Raw genomic sequence first — 25,019 nt, 5'->3', positions numbered from 1 at the left:
AGGCGATGGGTTAGCCACAACTGTGGGCGTCACTTTTTTTTCCCTTCTTTTTCTCTTTCAACAGGGAGACACATCGCCTCTTCCTCCCACTGTCCCAGACTGTCTGCGGGCTGATGTCAGGGTTGCTCCTTCTGAAAGCCAAAAGTGTTCCTTTTATTTAGCAGACGAGAATATCACCCACGGCTTCCTCTATCCTCCTGGTTAGTAGAACTCTTTTTTAGGGCAGCAGCTTAGAAAGCCCTCATCAGCTGGATGTGGGCATGTGCTTTAAACATACGCTCCCGGCCGAAACTACCTGCTTGGGCTCAGCTCGCTGCCCAGGAGGCTTCCAGTGGTTGTGGGCTGACCCGACGCAGAGCAACGGCTATAATAAAGACTAATAAATTTTGCAGTGCGAACCACACATCAGCTCTAATCTGGCCCAGATGTTCAGAGAGTTCAGCAGGTTTAAGTTGAATTTTAAAACTGAAGATGCTTGGGAGAGGGACACAAAGCATCTAAAAAAACATTTTTTCTGGCTGCCTGCCAAGCAAAGGCCTGCACAGAGCCTGCCGCTGGGCCTGTGGCGAGAAATAGGCTGGAGTTCAGGCCTGCTGCTCACGGAGCATGTCAGGCTCAACCATTTCACACCGTGGATGAAGCAGCTGAATGAACTTTACATTTTTTGTTTGTTGGTTTTCAGGGTTTTTTTTTAGAAAGCATCTTTCTTGGGAACATGCAAAAGCCAGGGTTATTTTTCTTAAACTCAAATCTCTTCCCTATTCAGCAGGAAATGTCATTTTTATTAACTCACTCATGAGATTTTCAACAATTTCAGCTTCTGGGAATGTGTCAGCTCCTGATATTTGGCTTCATTTTTCTGGAAGCCATGACCTCAGAAGTCAGTTTAGAGATTTATAATTTAGGGATTCTTAAGAGTGGGGGGAGAGGCTTAATAAAAACAAGTAGCATATCAGTTTAAATCCGTAACACAAAGTTAAGATACATAAACTGATATATCTTATTAAAATATCTGCAGAGTTCCCAAACTTACGCAAACCCTAGGATGAAACTTAAGTAGTTGCAACGTTTTATTCATAATTTTTTATTGTATAAAATTGCATCTGTTGACCCATAAGGCGTTGGTTGGTATATATTTGCGTCAACAAGGAAATGAAATTAATAACTAAACAACTTGTCTCAAAAAATCTTAAGGATGAAATGAAACTCTTTGCTAACTCTCCACTATTTTGTTTGTTAGAAATTCCATTAGAAGCTAACCTTATTTTTCTCTGAAATGGAGGTGATAATATATGGATTGCTATCCCAACTTTCAGGGCTTAATTTAAAAAGCAGAAAAAGCTTCTAAGGGTTCTAAGGACTGTGAATAGCATGTGAAATTTTAAGGAAAAAAACCCCCAAAACTTGTTTTTCTTGCTTTTTTGGTGTCCACCCATTGGCCTTTCATTTAAATATTAGCATGCCCAAGTATAGTTTAAATATAAAAAGCATTATAATAAACAATTATAGGTTTGCACCTTTTTAAATCCTCACGATATTTCCGTGATGTAGATGTCACGAGACAAATGAAACACAGAAGGACGGAGCACTTTGCTCCAGCGGGTCAGCTGGTAGGCAGTGGAGCTGGGCTTCCAACCTCGGCAGTCTGGTTCTCGAGCACACACGCCAGCACCCACTGTGCTAGACAGCACATGCAGGAGTCCTCCAAACCAATCGTGTGCGGTGTGGTGCCGTCAGCAGTCTTCATCGAGTTAAAACTCACTTAGGGAAATTTGATTTTGGAAGAGTTATGTATAGCCGCATTATTACTTTGTGCACATTCAGTAACTGTGCGTTCATACTGGTCCAGGGCTTGTCTCCTAGAGCTGTTGTAACAGATCACCACAAACCTGCTGGCTTAAAACAATAGAAATGTATTGTCCCAGATGTAGAGACCAGAAGTCCAAAATCAAGATGTTGGCCGGGCCGTGCTCCCTTTGAAGGAGAGAATCTAAGGGAGAATCCTTTACCTCTTCCAGCTTCTGGGGCCTCCAGGCATCGCCTGATTTATGGCTACATTACTCCAGTCTTTGCCTATGTCTTCACAGTGACTTCTCCCCTGAATTGCTCCTCTCCTGAACATCCTCTCTCTTTAAAAAGACACCAGCCTACTCTAAATCCAGTATAATCTCATTTGAGACCCTTACTTCAATTATATCTGCAAAGACCGAATTTTCCTATATATCACACCCAAATGTACAGGGGGTTTAGGACTTGGATATATCTTTTTGAGGGTCACCATTCAACCTATAGGTATCAGATACATTAAACTGCCAGCATTATTGATAACCTTTACTGGAGACTACTTAGTATCCCTGTGTTTTGACTGCTAATAAATTTTCACTAGTATGTAATAGTATTTTGCTTATTACATAGTGTGTTATATTTTCTCTTCTGGCTAGAGTTAACCAAATCCATTTGTTTTGCAGCAAACAATAGAACTTCTGATAGTCAATATGATGCTTTAATCACAAGTAATTTGGTCCCTATGTATAAAGCATTTAAACGTAAGTATACATTTAGATTATTAATTTAAAAAGATCAAAGTGCTTTACATCAGAAACCAGGGATGTACTGTATGGTGACTAACATAATATAATAAAAAAACATTAAAAAAAATCAAAGTGACTTTATGAACTTATAAACTGAGCACTTTCTTTTTTGCAATTTGTCCCTGATACTGAGTCATTATGTTCTAATGCTTTAAATTTAGAAATAGGAAGGATCTCTGACATAGTTTTGTTTTGTTTTTTTTTTTTTTCAACTTACTTCAACTTTGGGTGCCTTGTGACTAGAAGTTCAGTAATTTCTTTTTAATCGTAATTTAGCTCTCAATGGCTATTCACAAAAAGAAATTTTACTGATACTTACCATAAGTGAGTGAAAGGTGTTTGTCCCTAGGACCGTAATTAATTAAGCAGTATGCATGTTCTGACCTTTATTGAATATCACTGTCCCCAAAGCACCTGAGCACTAGGAAGTAATTCGGAAACATATTTTACTATAATGTCAAGACTGCCACTACATCAGCAACAGGAAGTACCATCAATGTGACTATTTATTTATTTTTGTTACATGGACTATTTTGCAGAATTTACCTAACCCCACTGACAATTATTGACAATTATTGAAGCAGAATTTGATGCTATTTAAATGTACCTCTCTAATAGAAAATATTTCCATGTTCAATAAAGGTAGATATTTTAAACATCTTATTCTGTTATTTTTAGAAATGTGGGATTACTTCCACAGTGTTCTTCTGGTAAAACATGCCGTGGAAAGAAATGGAGTAAATGTGGTTAGTGGGCCAGTATTTGATTATAATTACGATGGCCATTTTGATGCTCCAAATGAAATTACAGGGTAAGTAATTTGAAAACAAATGGACTTTTTGATTTAGCAATACGGTATCATGAGGGGAAACCTCGGTACTCTAAATAAAAGCTTAGTATTCTAAATATTACACAATATATTTATGTAGAGATGTTATCGTTGACTATTTTCAACTAGTCTAAATAGATTGCAAAAATTTTTATATGGCAAAAATTTAAACTAATGGGCAAAGAAATTGTCAGAAAAGTTCAACAAACTTTTTATTTAGAAAATTTCTAAACAAATGGGCACAAGGGAAGTGTGATTTTGTAAAGGTTAAAGAGAAGAGACTCACTGTACTATCAATAAATACAGAGCCAGTCCAGCAATTAATTTAAAAAAAATCAAGTAGTGATGATTCACAATAGTGTCCAATAGTGGATGATTCGTAAAATAACTCCCAGGAGAGGATAGAGGCTTCCGCTAGAAAACCAGTTCTATTAACCTTTATATCTTTGTACTAAATCTGGTCATACTGCATTGCTAAGAATTACCTTTGAATGTGGCATCCAGGAATAGAGAGTTTTAGTTTTATTCATTATTTCTCTTTATCATCAAAGTGTATGAAGGGCCAAAGTAAACAATGGTGCTGTCTGAGCCTAGATTGTGTAATTCAGCAGTTTCTACCCATACCTTCTGATAGAGTAATGTTTATGACAACTCAGTGTGAGGCCTTTTTCCATTTCATTTGTCTTGTCCTTATTTTAGTGCTTATTAATCCTATATTTCACAGTTTAATAATTCTGGCAAATACTTGGATAGCACTTTACTGCATGCTAAGTACTTTTCTAAACATTTACACTTCATTTAGTCCACAAAACATTCCTACCGTTAGATTCTATTAGCTCCCATTTAGAGATGGAGACACTGAGGTACAGAGAGGTTAAGTATCTGGTCTATGTCCCACAGCTAATAAGTGGGAAATCCAGGCTATGAACCATCTGAGTTCATGTCAAAATCCTAGAATCACAGTAATATAACTACTTACAGCAGTTGTATTTCTTTTACTGGGCTCGTAATAATAGCCTACCTTTATTTTGCACTTAAAAGTTTGAAAAGCACTTTCATGTTCATTGTCTAACACTAAAGGACTGTCATATAGGTTATATGGATTTATCCCCATGTGCACTCTGTGAAGTTGGTAGTAGAGGTCACCTCCATGTTAAAGTTGAGGAAACTTACCAAGTCATACAACATGGAGGATTAGCACCTGCCTAGACATCTAGCCGAAGTGCTCAGCTAGACTTGGAATTGGGGCTTCTCTGTTTCCAGTTCCTGGCCTATTGCAAATTGTCAGTATAAAATATAAGGTTAACAAAACTAGGAAACACAGGAGGCATAGTGTCACGGTCTGCTTTTCTTTGTATTCTCATATTTTCCTGTAATGTTATAATGGCCAAGTTTGGACTTCTATAAAGTTCTGATTGGGCTCATGGAAGTGTAAAAATATGAGATAATATTTTATACTTTCTATTCGCTTACTTTCTTTGACTGTATTTTTACTTTAGCATTTATTTAAAAACTGTATATTGACATTAATAATGCTTTAGAAGCAAAAGTATAACATGAAATCTTTTCAATTGTGTTTTTAGATACATAGGGAACACTGGTGTTCCCATCCCAACGCACTACTTTGTGGTGCTGACCAGTTGCAAAAATCAGAGCCACACCCCTGATGCCTGCCCTGGGTGGTTGGATGTCCTGCCCTTTATTATCCCTCACCGACCTACCAATGTGGAGAGCTGCCCAGTGAGTATGCTCCCGGAGAGTCCTCGGGACCTGAGAAAATGATTAGTCAGAGCTCCCTTCCAGGCTTTCATAAAAGTGGCTTTGACTCCAACATATTTTTTTAGTTGTTTCATGGGTAGAGTTGTACTAAATTACCTCATTTTTAAACTGTTCCTTAGACTATATTGATCTTTATGTAATTGATGTCAATTTAAATATGTATATGCCCACATGAACATGTGTTCATATGCATATCTTATGTATTTTATTCATACACGTTTTATTCACATTCCTAAGGGAAGAGGTGGTATCTTATTAATATTTTGATTCTTTTTTTTTTTTAAAGATTTTATTTATTTATTCGACAGAGATAGAGACAGCCAGCGAGAGAGGGAACACAAGCAGGGGGAGTGGGAGAGGAAGAAGCAGGCTCATAGTGGAAGAGCCTGATGTGGGGCTCGATCCCATAACGCCGGGATCACGCCCTGAGCCGAAGGCAGATGCTTAACCGCTGTGCCACCCAGGCGCCCCTAATATTTTGATTCTTAACACAGAAACTTGAAGGTGCTGCGCCAAAGTTGGCACTCAGTGTTTCCTGAATGGATATATAAATATAAAAACTCCATCACCTTGAAATATGAGGTCTGAAATTAATTTCCTACACACAATGAGTTAAAGTAACACTTTTTTAAAGCATCATGTGGTAGTCTACTTCAACATCTTTATGGATCAAGGAAAATTGTATGTGAATAGTTACTTAGACCTGCATTTATTTTTTATAGGAAAAATATGTATTCTTGTAATTGGGTTTTACTAATTATTCAACAAATACATTGAGTACCCATTAAGTGCAGAGTACTGTGAAACTTTTTAGAATGCACCGAGGAGGAATACATTATCTCTGCCCTCAAGGAGTTCATATATAACTTTGACATGTAAATGAGACATATAAATGAGATATAAATAAGGATAAATGAAATATAGACACATAAATGGGTTGTTGATAATATAAATTTTTTTAAAAATAAAAAATAAGAGATGTCACAAAGTTGCTTTAATTGCTAAATCCAAAGTTGGATTAATTGCTAAATGTTTAAGGATTTAGTATTTCAATTTGAAACACATGGGGCTGGAGTAATCAATAAAGGAGGGTTATATAAAATGAGGAGAGAGTAGGGCTAGGTCCTGAAAATGGGCAGAATTTGAACAAATTGAGGATGGAGAAGAACCTTCAATGGAGAAAAGATTTGGTAACTGATTGGATGCAACAGCCAAAGAAAAAGGGAGACTCAAAGATGAATCAGAGATTTTAAATGTAGGTAATTAGGGAAAAAACAGAGAGGGAAGTTAGGAATGAGAATTATTTTGGCAGGTAGATAAGATAGTTAAGTTTAGGCACGTCCGTTGTAGAAATGGCTGTTCACATGGAAAATCCCGTAGGCTAGTAAGGACTGGAAATTAAAGCTCAGGTTCTAGGCCAGATTGGAATTCATCTCTGTTCTTTCAGGTGTTCAACCCATACCTGCCTTCACTATACTATGTATTATGGGAGATACACCAAAAAATTAGACATGAATTCTATCAAAAGGGGCTCACAGTCTAGCCCTTAGATGCCTAGTACAATAGAAGAGGGAGAGAGAAGAGGGACAGATAAAATTGCTATAGGTTTTCAAAGGAGAAATATTTCTTAGTAGGGAAGGTCACATTCTAACTGGGTCTTGAAGATAGGGTTTGAATTTGAATGTTTGAATGATTTTTCAGTGACTAAAGATGGAGGGCAAAGGTTAGAGGCTAGGCAGTGGGTCTCTCATAGTCCTAGAGTGGGCAAGGGTTTCCAGAAAAGGGTAAGCCATCATTCTTCACTCACTCTTCCAGTGGTGACAGTGGCGACTAATACACTGTGGTGCTGGTTACCATTGAATCAGAATTATAGTTCTTTATAGCAGGTCCTAGGTAGCTACTATGGATTGATTAAAATGGGTGTGCCAAGAAGAAACTGTAGGCTATCCCTGGTCCAGGCCCTTATTGCCTTCTATCAGAACTTTTGAAAATGAATCCTCAGTAGCTTCATTGTCTCTTGTCCTCCCCTTCACCTCTGTACTCCGCTACCAACTTACCTTAAACTTCAGGATTTCATTATGACATACTTTCTCATCCCAAAACTTTATCCACCCTGAATAAAAAATGAAAACAAGCAAACAAAAACCTCCTAGCCTGTACTTAAGGCTCTTCACAATTTACCTCCTGTTGACCTTACAAACCCAAGTTGTGGGCCCTCTGAAGTCCTTCAAACTGCTTGATGCATTTTGAGTTTCCCTACCTCAACATCATTGCTCATGCTTTTCTTTACTAGAATGCCCTTCTTTTCCATCTGCTAAAAATTCTACCTACGCTTCAAGGTAAAGTACAAATGGTATGAAGCCTTGAACGTCCAGAGTAAAGATGATCTCAAAATTAATAGGGCATCATCTCCACTGAAGAAGATATAAACACTACTGAATTGGATATTATCTAAGATTTTAAGGAATTTGCAGTATAGTAATGAGGATATGACATAATTAGGACACATAATAATATGGTGAGTATAAAGCAAACTTAAACCAAGCTATGATTATAAGAGATTGTGCTGTCCGTTAGACGTGAGGGAGGGGAGAGGCAGGATGAGAAAGGGTCGAAGGTAACTGAAAATTTAGGCATGACTGTCTATGAAATACATGAGACAATCAGCTGTTTGGGGAAGGATGGATTTGCTCTTGTTGAGAAACTAGTTGAATATCTAGGAAGATACATGAGAAGTGGTATAGAACAGATCTTAAATGCATGGATTTTGGAGTTGGATATCCTATGTTCAGTTATTGATATCACCTCTTTGAGGAAATAACTGAATCTCAATCTCAACTGTATACAAAAATTCACCTTCCCTCATAATATTGCTGTGAGCATTAAATTATTTCACATAAAATCCTAAGAATTCTCAACACATAGTAAGCAAATGGTGACCATTCAAATTAAATTTTATTTTGGAGTTACACATTCTACAGTCAACATAAAGTGAGATTCTACACAAATAAAATCCTCTTTAATCAAATCACCCAATAAGCACTGTATATATACAAACTATACCTTAATAAGTCTAAATCAGCCTATATTCCCCCTAGCATTAGAAAAGGCACCCAGTGAAATAGTTGGCTTGCTTTAAGGAGCACGTTGTGTGGAAACAGCACTTTTAAATACTCAAATCACTCAGTGCAGGGAGGTACCCCCAGTGTAAGAGATCTGAAGAAACTGACACCTGTTGTAGAAATGATAGATTCACAATTGCACCTCACACCTGGGCTAGGGAACTAGCTTCATACAGCCTTATTTATTTTCTTCCTTCTCTGTTCTTTCCATATTTTCCGCCCTTCTTTTCCTTTTTCTTTTTTTCCCCTCAACTTTGTGTTGTTAAATTCCTGTCAGATAAAAGAGAATGTTGTCATGAGTCCAAGTGGCAATCATTACTGTGCTTGTTCAGAAGATACTGGAAAATACAGGTATGGAACTTGGAAGAGAAATCAGAACTGTAGAGACAGATTTGGTACTAAATTATGGGAGTGAAATAAAGTTGCCAAAGGGAGGAAGGTGGAAAGAAGAGATCCAAAGATCAAACTGAGGGAAATGTCTATATTTCTAGGATGGAAAATACTAGAATCGATAGAGGAAACAAAGTGTCAGTGAATAAGGAAGCAGTTAGAAAAAAGAGGGAATTTTAGAAGTTTGGGGTGATCGACTAAATGAAAGATCTAAAACAAAAACAAAAAAGAAAAAACAAAACAAAAAACAAACAAAAAACTCCACAGTCAGTTCGGTGATCCTTGACAAAGCGATTTCATTAGTGTGGTAGCAGCAATAACCACACTGTATGTGGTTAAGGGGAGAAAATAAGGAAGTAGTTAGGGGAAAAATACTGAAACTGATATTGCCTCAAAAACCTAGCAAAGTGAGTTATATTTTAGGGGTATATAATACTTCTAACACATACACAGTTGACTCTTAAACAATATGGGGGTTGGGGGTGCTGCCCACCACACATTTGAAAATCCATAACTTTTCACTCCCTCAAAACCTAATTCCTAATAGCCTACTGTTGACTGAAAGCCTTACGATACCATAGACAGCTGATTACAACATATTTTCTATGTATCATATACTGTATTATTACCATAAAGTAAGCTAGAGAAAAGAAAATGTTATTAAGGAAATCATAAGGAAAAGACCATTGCAGTTCTGTACTGTATTTATTGAAACAAATCTGCATACACATGGATCCTCACAGTTCAAGCCGGTGTTGTTCAAGGGTCAATTGTATTTAAATAGAGCTCATAAGAACTGTATGTATGTAAGGCTGCTCTTCTGATGGGATGCCCTGGTACAGTGAGGGTTGTCCATGGCTGGCTTCTGTTCTGATTGGTTGGTGCAGGTGGACTGGCTGGTAGTCAGTAGTACCCCTGCCTAGAGAGAGTTACGTGTTGTGCTTTCCATTCATTGAATTGCAATTTTAAAAGAGGGTAGACCTAGTCAGGTGTTGAGTAAACATTTAGTTGGCAAGACACCAAAGAAGCCATGAGAGAGCAGAGCACTCGAAATCAAGTCGGAGAGAACTTTATGAAAAACGTGGTACGAAACATGAAATGCTGCTGAAATGGAAGACCAGTAAAGGCCAGAAAAAAGAATGAATTCATTAGATTCCCATTGGATATATGAGCTCAAATTAATACACTGCTGTTTATTCTAAAAATTAATGTACATCATTAGCACTTAGGAGGTTAGAAGTACTTAGGGGCTTAGAGACTAGAAGTAGTTTCCTCTCACACTTCCTCTAGCTCAAATAATAGCTCCCTATTTTAAGCCTGTGTATTTAAAAAACAGGTAAACTACCACACTGAAGTCAAATGACAGTTTTTTTTTAAGTTCAGTTAGCCAGCATATAGTAACATCATAAATCAAATGACAGTTACTAGAACACACTCTTCTAATTCAACAAACTTTTATATTTTCTTACTTTAAAAAAATTGAAATGAAAATTAACAGTACCGTATGAATATCAGAAAATTGCTATATGAAAAATAAGAAATTATGTAGAAACCCATGGCTCTAAATAATCGAATTAACTTTTACATAGCACAAAACCTATTAAAAGTCAGATGGCCAAGAAATGTCTGAAAAGATGCTGAGCTATGATGATACTTGGGGTAATAAAATCAAGCAGAGATGGAACACTGTTCTTGTGTTTTGTGATTTGGCAAGGATGTGGGGAAAGAGGTATTATCCTCCACTGCCAATGCAATGTAAATTGATAGGAGCACCTTGAGGAGTGCAAGGTCTAATATCTGGTAAAATTAAAGTAGCATGGACTCTATGATCCAACAAGTTCGTTTATAGACCTTAGAAACTCGTATTCTTGAATACAGGAGACATGTGCCAAATTGTTCATTACAGTATATTTATAAGGCCAAAAGCACTATCAATGTGGCAATAAAAAAAAAAAAAACCTGCCACCATAAATCACAGCTAAAAACACACGATTTAACTAGCTCTAGGTATATCGCTATGGATAGATTGCAAACATACTGACTGAGAAAGTAATTATAGAAGACCACTTACAATATCACTTACAAATTTGAAAACTCCTAAGTCAGTAACATATATTGTACATTGATGGGCAGCAGAAGTTTAAAAACACAGGCTGGATTCACATGAACTCGTGATAATGATGAATGCTGAGTAGAAGGACGTTGGGGATTTAACTTCATCTGTAAGGTCTTATTTCTTTTCTATCTGAAGTGAATATTAAAATAGCTAAACTTCAGGGGCGCCTGGGTGGCACAGCGGTTAAGCGTCTGCCTTCGGCTCAGGACGTGATCCCGGCGTTATGGGATCGAGCCCCACATCGGGCTCCTCCGCTATGAGCCTGCTTCTTCCTCTCCACTCCCCCTGCTTGTGTTCCCTCTCTCGCTGGCTGTCTCTATCTCTGTCGCATAAATAAATAAATAAATCTTTAAAAAAAAATAGCTAAACTCTATGACTTTGTGGTGGTCTGTATTTGTTCTAGTGCACTTTGTACTTTTGTTTTCCTCTTATTTTAAGGAACAACAACATTTGGCTATCTTAAGACATAAGGCAATAAAAACCCCAGGAAAAAGGAAAACTTGTAAATAATAAAAGATCTTTCTGTTAATGAAAAATAATGTCCTGTGAAAAACAAGTCTTTTGTTTCATTTTACAGGAAGGTAAACCAGAATCTGTTTGGATTGAAGAAAGATGGCAAGCCCACATTGCTCGGGTCCGCGATGTAGAACTTCTTACTGGACTGGACTTTTACCAGGAAAAATCACAGCCTGTCTCTGAAATTTTACAACTAAAGACATATTTACCCATATTTGAAACCATTATTTAACTTAATATATGAATGAATTCTGGCAGAACGTAATGACTTTTTCCTGTAAAATAATCACAGAATAAAGTTTTCCATTTTCCTTAACTCCTTTAAAAAACCATGTGGCATAATTTCATCATTCTCTTCTTTTTCATCTCTGTAAATGTGAACTTTATTTTGAAGTCACTTTTTTTTTTTTTTTTTTTGCACAGAGATTGTACTCTGTGAGACCTACCTTATTATATTTATTATCTCATTTATAATCTTGGGCTATATTTTTCTGCCCAGCATTAACTAAACAGAAGGGAGAGCAAGAGAAGTGTCACTTTGGTGAACGTCATACCAAGAAGTGTTACATTTGACAATTAGACAATATTTATTAAAATAAGCGCATTACCTCACTCAGTAACTTCACTTGTAAAAACTGTGTCAACAAATCTTTTACAGTAGGAAAGACCAGAAAACAACCTAAAAGACTGGTTGAACAAATTACAGAATTTGTTTAAACAAATAATGGAATGGAATGCTATTCCAATACTATGAAGAAAGTAACATATCTGTATATTGAAGGTATGTCTATTGTTAAACAGAGGACTAGGTAAAATAGCATGCTATCATGTTTTAGGGGCCGGATGATAAAATGTCTTGGGCCATACAGTCCCAGTTGCAGCTGCTCAGCTCTGCCATTACATTGCGGAAGTAGTCATAGATACTACGTAAAAGGAATTGGAATGATTGTGTTCAAATAAAACTTTATTTACAAAAATATCAAGACCCACGGAGATCTAGATTTGGCTCCAATAAACTTTAAGAAACAAACCATGGATGGGCTCTCCTTTGTCAATCCCTGATTTGTATAATATAGCTGGGGTGAGGAGAGGTAGGAATTAATGGTAGAGAGGGAGATCAATTTATTTTGTGACCTTTGGTATTGTCTAAAATTTTAAAAAGTCACTCTGTTTATATTTAATTTTTCAAAACTTATTAATCAAGGAGACCCTATACTTTTTGAGGGGCGATAGCATTGATTAGATATTTGGGTTGCTAGACTAGCAACATTCCGAAAGATTCTCTGATATAAAGACCAGTTCATCCAGGGGACAAAGGCTTTGCTAGTGATGAAAAATCCTATGACACAAGATTCCAAAAAAATAAACTATTTCTGTTAGGAGGTCAATTGGTCATTAATTACAACTAATTGAAATGTTAGTTTAAATGCCACTGGGTTGGGTTTGTGTGTGTGTGTGTTTACATTATTTTCTCCACTCGTAAGATTAGATTCCAAAAAAATAAACTATTTCTGTTAGGAGGTCAATTGGTCATTAATTACAACTAATTGAAATGTTAGTTTAAATGCCACTGGGTTGGGTTTGTGTGTGTGTGTGTTTACATTATTTTCTCCACTCGTAAGATTTAGTTTCAAAAATTGTGCAGGGAAAACTGTAAACACAAGTTGAAAACTATTTCCAATCACATGACAGAAACATTAGTACCCTGAATATAAATAGAATTCCTCCAATTCATACTCCTCTACCCCATCACAGCCTGGAAATAGATAAGATCACCTGAATTTAGACTCCCACGGGGAGAAAAATGGAGGGTGGTTATACCCCTGAACTGAATTTAACTCAATGTCCTCGTTGCTTCTGAGTTTCTTGGAAAGTAACTAAGTTCTTTTCTATTATCAGGTCAAATGGGTGCTCAACACAGAAATACACATTTCAGTCAGAAAAATTAGTTATTTTTTTTGCATGGAGATTGTGTGATATTATACCTTCCTTTTGTATAATCATTATCCTATTAAAAAGAAATACAAATGTGTGAAATCACTTTGAAGGAAGGACACCAGGTATTTGGCAAGTCACGGAATTACAAGGGTTTTGAAATTGGTACTTTACAACTTTAAGTATGTAGTTAATTTTTTTTACAGTGAGCTTGTTTTATTCTGAAAAAAATCGGAAAATGTAGACAATGTTAGTTGCATTTTAAAATTAATTATTTAGAATTTCCAAGATACAGAAAGGTTGCAAGAATGGTATAAAGAACTCTTGTATAACCTTCACCGAGCTTTATTAATTGTTAATATCCTTATTTTTTCCCCCTGAACTTTCTGAGAGTACATGCTACTCATCACACCCATTTACCCCCAAAACTTCAGTGTGTATTTCCTACGATCAAGGACATTAACTCATACAACTGTAGTTGGGAGGTTGAATGTTGGTACAATAACATTTAGTTTATAGGTCTAATTCAAGTTTTCTCACATTTTCAGTAATGTCCTTGATAGCATTTTCTGTGATCCAGAACAATATTCATTGCATTGTTTTCTTTCCGCTTTGGTCTCTTGAAATGTACAACTGTTCCTCAGCCTTTACCAAATAATGTTGACATTTTTGATGAGTCCAGGTCATTTATTTTGTAGACTGTCCCTCAAATTGGGTTTTCTGACATTTCCTTGTAATTGGATCAATGTTTTGCCTTTTTGGCAGGAACACTCCATCAGTGATGATGTGTTCTCAGTGCTTTATATCCGGAAGTACAAGATGTTCAATTATGTCATTGTTAATGATGCCAAATTTTATCAGTTGGTTAAGTTCATGTTCACCTGGCTTCCTTTCTGTAAAGATAGTATTTCACCCTTTATGTTATTTGTGGGGAATACTTGAGACCCTATAAACTCCCTGGTTTTTGTTGAATCACCCACTGCCTTTAGTGTACATTAATAATTCTTTTTTTTTAAGACCTTATTTACTTATTGACAGCACAAGCAGGGCAGCCTCAGGAAGAGGGAGAGGGAGAAGCAGGCTCACCACAGAGCAAGAAGCCCCATGCGGGGCTTGATCCCAGCACCCTGGGATCATGACATGAGCCAAAGGCAGACGCTTAACCAACTGAGCCATCCAAGGCCCCCTACCTGCATTAGTAATTCTTGCTGATTAAATTTACTATGATAGTTTCAAAAAGGTGATTTCTTAAACTGCCATTACTCCTTCTACATTTGTTAGCATTCTACTGTAAGGAAACGTTTTCCCTCGTGCATTTATTTGTTCATTTTTTGTTATTTTTATAGACTCATGGATTCTTTTTATTCCAATAAATTAAAATACACTATAATTGTTAACTTACTTTGGTACTCAAATTGCCCCAGATTTGGCCTGTGGGAGCTCCTTTAAGTAGACTCTTGTGTCCTTTTGATATATCCTCATCATTTTTAGAGTACCTCCTTAGTTTTTGATATAAAAAAGGTTTAGACTCATCTTATACTTTCCCTGTGCTAACTCTGGAATCAGCCATTTCTCCAGGGAGCCCTGATTCCATTTAGTGGGCACTGGTTCTGTAATTACTTCTGGAGTATCACTGCATCTTTGCCCCTTTAGTCAACAAAAGAACAATCTGTGTCTACATCTTCTTGTCTAGGATCTCTCTATTTGTGTCTCTATTCATATTTATAACTATGTGTACAAAAAACCATGAGTCCATTGTCCGGGTATACTCATCTATATATTCACCTACTGAAAGACAGCTTGGTTGCTTCTCAGCTTGGGCAATTATGAATAAAGCTGTTATGAACATCCATATATAGGTTTTTGTGTGGGCATGAATTTTCAGTTCCTTTGGGTAAATACCAAAGAGCAAAATTGTTGGATCGTATGGTAAGACTATGTTTAGTTTTTTTTTAAAGATTTTATTTATTTATTTGAGAGAGAGCGAGCATGGGGCGGGGAACAGAGGGAGAGGGAAAACAGACTCCGCGCTGAATGGGGAGCCCAACATGGGGCTCGATCCCAGATCCTGAGATCATGACCTGAGCCAAAGGCAGACACCCAATTGAGCCACCCAGGGCACCTCCGTTTAGTTTTGTGAGATGCTGCCAAACTGTCTTCCTAAGTGGCTCTACCATTTGGCATTCCCACAACAACGAATGAAAGTTCCCATTGCTCCACATCCTTACTAGCATTTGGTGTTGTCAGTGTTCTGGATTTTGGCCATTCCAATAGGTATGTAGTGGTATCTCATTATTGTTTTAATTTGCATTTCTCTGATTATGTATGATGTGGAGAACCTTCACATGCTTATTTGCTATATTCTTTGGTGAAATGTCTGTTAAGGTTTTCAACCCATTTTTTAATCAGATTATTTTCTTATTGTTGGATTTTAAGGGTTCATTGTATATTTTGAATAACAGTCCTTTATCAGATGTATCTTTTGCAAATATTTTCTCCCAGTCTGTGGCTTGTTTTCTAGTTCTCTTGATACTGTCTTTGGCAGAGCAGAAGTTTTTAGTTTACTGAAGTCCAGCTTATTAATCATTTCTTTTACGAATTGTGACTTTGGTGTTGTATCTAAAATGTCATCACTAAATTCAAGATCATCTAGATTTTCTCCTATGTTATCTTCTAAGAGTTTTATAGTTTTACATTTTACATTTAAGTACATGATCCATTTTGAGTTAGTTTTTTGTAGAGGGTGTAGGGTCTGTGTTTAGATTCACTTTTCTGCAGGTGGGTGTCCACTTGTTCCAGGACTGTTTATTGAAAAGACTATCTTTGCTCCATTGTATTGCATTTGATCCTTTTTCAAAGATCAGTTGGCTATATTTACGTGGGTCTATTTCTAGCTTCCTTATTCTGTTTCATTGATCTATTTGTCTGTTCTTTCACCAATAACACTCTGTCTTAATTACTCCAGCTTTATAATAAGTCTTGAGGTCAGGTAGCAACAATCCTTCAATTCTGTTCTTCTCTTTCAGTATCATATTGGCTATTTTGGGTCTTTTTCCTCTCTATAAACTTAGAATTAGGGACGCCTGGGTGGCTCAGTCATTAAGCGTCTGCCTTTGGCTCAGGGTGTGATCCCGGCGTTCTGGGATGGAGTTCCGCATCAGGCTCCTCCGCTGGGAGCCTGCTTCTTCCTCTCCCACTCCCCCTGCTTGTGTTCCCTCTCTCACTGGCTGTGTCTCTCTCTGTCAAATAAAAAAATAAAATCTTTTAAAAATAAATAAATAAATAAAATAAACTTAGATTTAGTTTGTCAATATCCATAAAAAATTTGCTGGGATTTGGATTGAGATTGCATTGAATCTATAGATCAAGTAAAAGAGCTAACATCCTAACAATATTGAGTCCTCCTATTCATGAACATGGAATATCTATTTATTTAGTTCTTTGTTTGGTTCACCACTTTTGTCATTTTCCTCATTCAGATCACGTACATATTTTGTTAGAGTTATACTTAAGTATGTCATTTTGGGGGTTGCTAAGGTAAGTTGCATTGTGTTTTTAATTTCAAATTCCACTTGTTCTTTGCAGGCATAAAGAAAAGTGATTGAGGGTAACCCCTTTGGGTCCCCTCCCTCCTTGGGAGCTTTCTACTATCACTTTGCTATCACTCAATAAACCTTGTTTTGCTGCCCACCACTCTGTTTGGTCGACCTCTTCATTTTTTGAAGTGGTGTGACCAAGAACTGTGGGCACTGATGGAGAAAAACATCTTGCAAAATTTATGGGGACTCATCTGGGATATCCACCATCATTAAGGACAACTAACCAATAAAGGTCATCAAATTCCAAATGGTGGTGGTTCAGATGGAGCCTCATGTGGAGGTCAAACCAGACATCTACAGGGGAGCCCTTGTTAGATCTGGATGAAAGGAACACTGACTACCATATCATCCAACACCCCTGACCAGCAGGAAGTAGCTACGATCAGTCGTCCCCTTCTTCCCTAACAGCAGTCAGGGTTACCTCCTGGGGGGGGGGGGGATGATGAAAGATAGATGGAAGGCAGTCAGGCAAGGACAAGAGGTCCCCCACCCTAAGAGGAAACCACCCTTAAAAGGATTACACCACCCTGAAAGGAGCCCCCCCGCCCTTTCCCATATGATATGATAGATAGGTGACAAAAATCTGATTGGATGTTGGGCACCGGGAGAGTTAATCAGTTTAAAACAGTCGACCAACAAGCTCATAAAAACTGCTGATGTAGAAACTCCTGTGGCAACGCCTTCTGGTCCCCTCCCTTCTTGGGAGCTTTGTATTATCGCTTTGCTACCACTCAATAGACCTTGCTTTGCTGCCCTCCCCGCCCCACAAAGTGATTGACTTTTGCACGTTAATCTTGTATCTTACAACTTTACTATAATCACTTATTGATTCCAAGAGTTTTTTTGTTGATTCTCTTGGATGTACTACATAGCTAATCAAAGAATCTGTGAATAAATAAATAAAACACAGTTTTATTTCTTCCTTCCCAATCTGTATTCATTTAATTTCCTTTTCCTGTCTTATTACATTAGCTAGAACTTCCAGTATGTTGTTGAAACGAGAGGGGAGAGGGGACATCCTTGCCTTGTACTTGACCTTAGTGGGAAAGTTTTGAGTTTCTCATCATTATGTATGATGTTAGTGGTAGCTCTTTTGTAGATATTCTTTACCAAGTTTAGGAAGTTCTTCTCTGTTTCTAGTTTACTGAGAGCTATTTATCATAAATTGAATTTCATCAAATGCTTTTCTCTATTCTATTCTATTCTATTCTTTTTTCTATTAATATCTGTCTATTAATATGATTATTAATATTTCTTTTTTAGCCTTTTGGTGTGATGGATTACATTAATTGTTTTCCAAATATTTAATTAGCTTTTCATACCTGGGATAATCCCACTTGGTCATGGTGTACAATTATTTTCATACATTGTTGGATCCAATTTGCTAATATTTTGTTGGGGATTTTTAAATCTATGTTCATGTGTGATATTGGTCTTTAACTTTCTTTTCTTGTAATGTCTTTCTCTAGTTTTGGTATTAGGGTAATGTTAGCCTTCTAAAAAGGGTTGGGAAACATGAGATGTGCTTCTATTTTCTGAAAAAGAATGTAGAGAATTGGTATAATTTCTTCTTTGAGTAGAATTTACCAGTGAACCATCTAGGCCTGGTGCTTTATGTTTTAGAAGGTCATTAATTATCGATTCAATTTTTAAAATAGATATAGGTCTATTAAGATCACCTATTCCTTCTTGTATGAGTTTCAGAGGATTGTGTCTTTCAGAGAATTGATCGGATTCATCTAGGATATCAAATTTGTGGACTACCATAGTTTATTAAATCAATCTCCTATGTAAGAACCCTTAGATTTTCCCAATGTTTTGTAGTTACAAATATACAGCAATGAATAATCTTATGCATATGCAATTTTGTTGGAAGTATATCTTCTGGAAAATTCTTGGAAGTGGGCAAACATATATTTGGTAGTTTTATTTTCTGAAACTAAAAGTACTGTATTGGCACAACTTTAGTTTCTAAATTGACATATTCAAAATCCAAATTTAATGAGATATGGTTCTCCCTCACCAAAAATGGAAATAATTTATGCTTTCTGAATCATGAAAGTAACACATACTCATTGTAACACTATATAAATTGTATAACTATAACTATATACATATAGTTATTTTTTTACTTTTGGACAATCGAACTATATCGTCTCAGGTAATGTAATTGTCTTTTCTTTTTATTCTGCTGACCTAGAAATACATGATCAACTAACTTTTGATAAGTGCTTTCTATGTAAGTTATAATTTAATACAATAGAATTATTTGCCTTTAAATAGAGGAACCACATATTACTGCTATTTTTAGTTGTATGCATTTTGGTAGATAGGTCTATTAAAGGGAGATTTTTGTCAGTTCCAATGTTACTGAATCAAGGTTTACAATTAATTTAATTTGTAGAAAGAGAACTTTCTAATCCAAATGAGGTCAGCTAAGGTCTTGGGAGTAGACTTGGAAAAAAGGAAAATTCTAAATGTTGGCTTATTTTCCAGATTTAGTTAAAATTCTGGAAGCTTATTTTCTCAATGCATTTGTTTCTTTTTTCTTTTCTTTTCTTTTCTATCCTTTTCTTTTCTATTCTTTCCTTTTTTTTTTTTTTAACCTTTCAGTTTTTAGTGCCATAGATGGAATTAAGGGAGTTCAGGGTCTATTCTTCGAGAAAATCTGAGAAACAAATGAGGTTTCTGGGCAAGTAGAAGTGGGTGGGTGGGATGAATGGAAGAAAGAGGTGTACCTACTGATGTGTCCAAGATTCATAGTCAGCCACTAATTTCACTGGAGTTTAGTATAAGAATGTTCATCAGTGTTTGATCATTTTAGAATAAATAAATGGAATTTCTAGGAGTCTGTAGTTATGCCTATAGATTGGGCTGATCTTGATGCTATAAACCCCATCTGGTTTTGGCACTTGAGTTTATTTCCAAAGTACATTTGGGTTCTTTGAAAATCCTTTTGCCCTAGGGACATCTCTTTCCTTCCTCCACCTCCATCCCCACCCCTGCCTCACCACTATCCCACCACCACTCCTTGTCATCTGTTTACTTTGGGAGGGCTGGGCATGGGAATGGAAACAGAAAATAAACTGAAACAGTTTTCGAAAACACAAACAAGGCTGTTGGAAGAAACGACTTCCTTTTTACACAGCACCCTTGGCAGACCACAATCACTCCCTCAATCAGTGGACTCACGCTTGAACAAACTTCCAGACAGGAACAAACCTCAGTCTTCCAGTGACAGAGAATTCGTACAACTCTGCCTCCCAAATCCACGTTATAAAGGCCACTGAATGATGACTAATAAAGTAGGACTGAGACTTAGAGCTGTGCTTCTTCAATTCTCCTACAATACTATGCTTGTCAATGTAGAAATTAAAGACTCGTAGATTTGGAAGAAATCTGGAGAGGCCAGCTAGTCCCCTCCCTTAAGGCTTACTCAACTGAAGAATAATGGTCTGTGTCTCTGAGGGATGGGCAAAGATGTAGAAAAAGTTCTCACATTTCTTGAAACTAAAAAAAATTTGCCTAATGATTACAACAGTGTCTTGTCTATTTAATGTGATGCTTAAGAGATTTGCTAGTCTCCTAAGGAAATAGAAAGCACTCATTTTAACTAACCAGGCAGTTGCTTCTGCTTCACTTGGGTTTAGGCACAGCCTCAGTGACTCAGATTTGTGGATTGTGTCAGGTTGTTCTTTGCTCTGGGATTTGCAGGTTTGACTCCTCTATTTCCTGCCAGAACGAGTTAGTCACATGAATAGCATCCTCCAGCATGGTTAGTGGTTGCCCTGAGCTTTAAATTTGGCCTGCTTTTATTACAATCCCTATCCATTGGTTAGGTCCAAGAATATTTTTATAAGTTATGGCCACATAAGTAATTTAAGGGGGAAAAAAAGGAACCAATGGCATGGTTAATCCTGTTGCTCTGGGATATTGGAAAGGGGGGAAAAAACAAAAAACAAAAAAACGGAAATGGATTGACCACAATGGCTCAGATCAACTGGACTTGGCGGTAGAATCATGAGTTTCTGCCAGATTTGTGTGGATCTCATCTCAGAAAATAAGCTTACTCTACAGAGATTTCGTCAAGAATCCCCTCAGATTCCAGCATTCCTCCGCCTCTTCCAGCACTTAAGCAAGGTTTTTTACAGATTCAGAAAAGAAATTTAGGATCAAATCTTTAATGGATCTCTTTGATACTAAATACCTTCCTGTCTGGCTGTTCCTTTGGATCTGGAACCAATTTTGGATCTGGAACCAATTCCCTTTTCCTAGTCATTTGGCAACTCGTCTTGCCTATTCAAGATCTTCTCATTGAATCTATTTATTCAACCAATGTTTATTGAGTTTCCATGTTCCAAGCACTGTTCCAGGGGCTTTGGATAATCAATGAACAAACTTGACAAAGACCCTTGCCCTTGCGAAGCTTATATTCTAGCAAAGAAGGCAAACAAGAAATAACAGATATAACGGAGAAGAAAATTAAATTATATGTGTGAGGAAGTGATGAGTGCTATAAAAGAAAAAACAGAAAAAAATAAATCAGGGTAAAAAGCATCAGGAAAATAGGTTGTGAGGGCAGGTTGCTAAAAATATAAAATCGGGTGGTCAGGGCAGCCTTCCTTGAGAAGGTGAGACATGAGCCGACTTGAAGGAAATGAGGTGTTAACCATGCAGATCATGGCGGAATCACAAAGGCACATGACTGGTGTGCTCCAGGAAGACAGCATGACTGTTAGAAAAAATTTCTCATCCTGTCGGACCTCTCTTCACCATTTCCTGGGATCCACCTTACCAAAAAAAAAAAAAAAAAAGATAAAGGAGATTTTTTTTAAGGTGCAACCAACTCAAAAAAGTGCTCAGGGTTTTTTTTTTTTTTTTTTTTCCTTTTGTTGTGTTTAATAGGTACTCTGAGTCACTCTGTTCCAGAATAAAATCTTGTAGGCAGAGACAATACTGAATAGGGTATATCAAGTTCTAGTTTGCATTATCAAGTCTGTTGGCAATCACGCCAAGTATAACTCTGCATTTTATCCTCTATTCATATTATAGTATCAGGATAAGCCATAAGAAATTGCCATTCAATTTAACAAGCTGCTAAACATTGACAATTTCACATGGTTTAACCGCTACCGTGTTTCGGTGACATTGAAATAAAATAACATGGAGTGTTTTGATTTTCTGAAATGTGTTTTGACATTGCTATATTTTGACATAGTCTTTTGTCATGGAGTTATAATTGTTCACTTTATGAAACACTTTCCAATTCATAAAATGCACCACACACTTACACCTGTCTCGCCATTTAATTCCACAATCTTCTGACACAGTTGTGATTGTTCCCAGTTCACATATAACAAACCTGTTAAGAATGGAGTTGGAATTATTTACTCAAGCCCTCACAGTTACCAGAATGCTAAGCCAGGATTGGACTCCATGTTTTTTTGACTGCAAGTTCAGTGCTCATTCCATTTTTACCATAATTACAGTATTACTGTCAATTAATCATGATATCGAGGAATACAAGAATCTCAAAACTCAGGTCTTATCTTCAAGCTGATAATCCAGCTAAGGCAGGGTTTTCTAAGGTAATGTCTGTGGAATCCTAATCTTTAGGTATGATGTCTCATTGTATGTATTAACTTGGCTGGGTCTATTCTGGATGTTTCTGTGAAGGTGCTTTTGGATAAAATTTGCATTACATAGATAGACTTTGAGAAAAGCACATTGCCCTCTGTAATGTGGGTAGGCCTCATCCAATCAGTTGAAGGCTTGACTAGAACAAAAACTTCTACAAGCAAGAGGGAATTCTCCAGAAGACTGTGTCAGACTTCATCTGCAATATTAGTTCTTTGGATTTGAACTGAGAGTTGGCTCCTCCCTGGGTTTCCAGCATGCCGAAACACCCTGCAGATTTTGGATTCTCTAGCTTCCATAATTGCACGAGTCAGTTTCTTTTTCTTTTTCTTTTTTTTTAGAGAGAGAGAGAGAGCGTGCTTGGGGAGGGGAAGGAGGGGGACAGAGGGAGAGGGAGAGAGAAAATTTTAAGCAGACTCCATGCCCAGTGGGGAACCCAATGCAGGTCTCAATTTCATGACCCTGAGAGTATGACCTGAGCCGAAATCAAGAGTCAGACACTTTAACTGACTGAGACACCCAGGTGCCCCACATTGAGCCATTTCCCTCAAATAAATCTTATTATATATATAGATGTGTGGGTACCTATGTGTGTGTGTATTTGTGTGTGTGTGTTTGTGTGTGTATCTTATTAGTTCTGAATTTCTGGAGAAACCTAACAGACCTGGGATGTTCTATTACCAGCTGGTCTATATGTTTGGGAAGCATTAAACATGATCACGTCCTTTGGAAGTCTATAGACTGCATATTAATACAGCAAAGGCTCTGAGGATTTTTTCAGTTAAAAAAAAAAACAACAACTTCGTAACTAAAAACAAAAGGCGCCAGCAACCTGTGCATGTAGTGCTAGCGTTCTGAAGAATACACTTAGTAAATGTGGAGTGATGGAGCCAGTTTGTAAAATGAGTAGTACATGGAAAGGCCTGCCAAGTGCTTTGGAGAAAACACAGGGAACGGGAAGTACAGCACGATGGTTAAAAGGCAGGGCCGCTGTATCATACTTCATGAACTCTGTGGGGTTCATTTTCGTCACTAAAATTGGACAGTTTAATACCTGCTGTAAAGATTAAGTGAGCTAACACATGAAACATGCTTAGAAAAGTGAAAACTGCCGTTATTATACCCTGTTACTTGCTCTGAAAATTACCATGGGACTATAGATCCCCGTGTGAAAGAGCTTAGTCTAGTCTTAAAAATTAGCTTGCAGGAAAATAACACATATTTTTAAAAAATATAAAACAGTCCACAAATTTTAAAATGTAATTCTTTGAGCTACTACGGATGGTGCTATTACTAGGCAGATTATTGATTCAATAACATGGCTGGCTAGAGTCTTGGTGAAAGGCTGCCTGATGGATTTTCATTTCATTCCATCACTTCAGAACTTCTGTTGACACCATTGCTCTTCAAAGTAATCTGGGGGATGCCTGGGTGGCTGAGTCATTTACACATTCACCTTCGGCTAAGGTCGTGATCCCAAGGTCCTGGGATCGAGTCCTGCATCGGGCTCCTTGCTCAGCGGGGAGACTGCTTCTCTCTCTGCCTGCTGCTCCCCCTACTTGTGCTTTCCCTCTATCTCTTCCTCTGACAAATAAATAAAATCTTTAAAAAAGAAAGTAATTTGAGCCCATACATTCATGATATCACAATTATTTATTTATATGCTTGTGAGCAATTTGTGAGTGGAAACCTTATCTCGTTCATCTTTGTACCAGCGACTACCAGGGTGTCTGATTGAGAAGGGGCTCAGGAAATGCTAAGTCAACTTACCTGGGCCCATTTAAACTTGTGTTAGGAAAGCTCTAACAGCTTTGGCTACACTAAGCTATGCTGAGAGAAACTTTACGCGTAAGGACACAATAACATGATTTGTCCTGCCGTATAATTAGATCGCAGTGAGAATAAATTCTGTTCAGTTTTCATCTTCCTTCTTTTCTTTAGCTTCCCAGGTACCCTGTAGAGTGCCTGTCATTTACAAGACACATAGACAGCAGACTAAAAAAATCTAACTCACAACTCACTATGCTATAATTCAGATGTGCAGAGAAGTCACCATCTACTGGTTGACAGGGAAAAACTTGAACCCAAGTCTAGTCCTGTTTAAAGCCTAGTGTGACCTTAGAATGTAGAAGCAATCTCTTTGGGTGGTGTTCAGACACTCTAGGATGAAAACATTTCATTCTCTTTTTCTTTCTTGGATGCTGTCCAGTTTTAAACGAAAACAAGGTGGACTTGGTGACCTTGTGGTGCTGTGGGGGGAGATCCCTGGCTCCCCGCTGTCCGTGAGTGTGCTCTGGCTGGCATCTCCTATTCTGAGAGCTCCGTTCTTCTCTGCCTGGCCGTGGAATTGCGCTATGGGTCCCCAGTGTTGAAATCTACTGGTGCTGAGCTCAAGGTCCTTCCATCCGACGTAGGCACCTCAGCCTCTGAGTCTCTCACCACATCTTCTCCATCCAGCTGGCCTCGACATCCGATCACACCCCCGAATGTAGGATTTCTTCTCCC

At 37.5% G+C, this 25,019-nt stretch overlaps 1 protein-coding gene across 4 annotated transcripts in view; it reads left to right on the top strand.

The window, feature by feature from the left end:
- Window positions 1-12,373, top strand: part of ENPP3 (ectonucleotide pyrophosphatase/phosphodiesterase 3) — a 72,201-nt gene extending 59,828 nt beyond the window's left edge. For all 4 annotated transcript variants that reach the window (XM_048225955.2, XM_044386336.3, XM_026504808.4 and 1 more), the window contains 5 exons: window positions 65-200; window positions 2,469-2,546; window positions 3,270-3,402; window positions 5,004-5,160; window positions 11,405-12,373. In XM_048225955.2, coding sequence (XP_048081912.1) covers window positions 65-200; window positions 2,469-2,546; window positions 3,270-3,402; window positions 5,004-5,160; window positions 11,405-11,575 — 675 coding nt within the window. In that variant the 3' untranslated portion in view covers window positions 11,576-12,373. The remainder of the gene's footprint in view (window positions 1-64; window positions 201-2,468; window positions 2,547-3,269; window positions 3,403-5,003; window positions 5,161-11,404) is intronic.
- Window positions 12,374-25,019: the final 12,646 nt, after the last annotated feature.

The sequence above is a fragment of the Ursus arctos genome, unplaced genomic scaffold (genome assembly GCF_023065955.2).
Source record: "Ursus arctos isolate Adak ecotype North America unplaced genomic scaffold, UrsArc2.0 scaffold_13, whole genome shotgun sequence".
Classification (NCBI taxonomy): Eukaryota; Metazoa; Chordata; class Mammalia; order Carnivora; family Ursidae; genus Ursus; species Ursus arctos.
The sequence above is the reverse complement of the archived record's forward strand: the minus strand, read 5'-3'. Positions and strand labels throughout refer to the sequence as shown.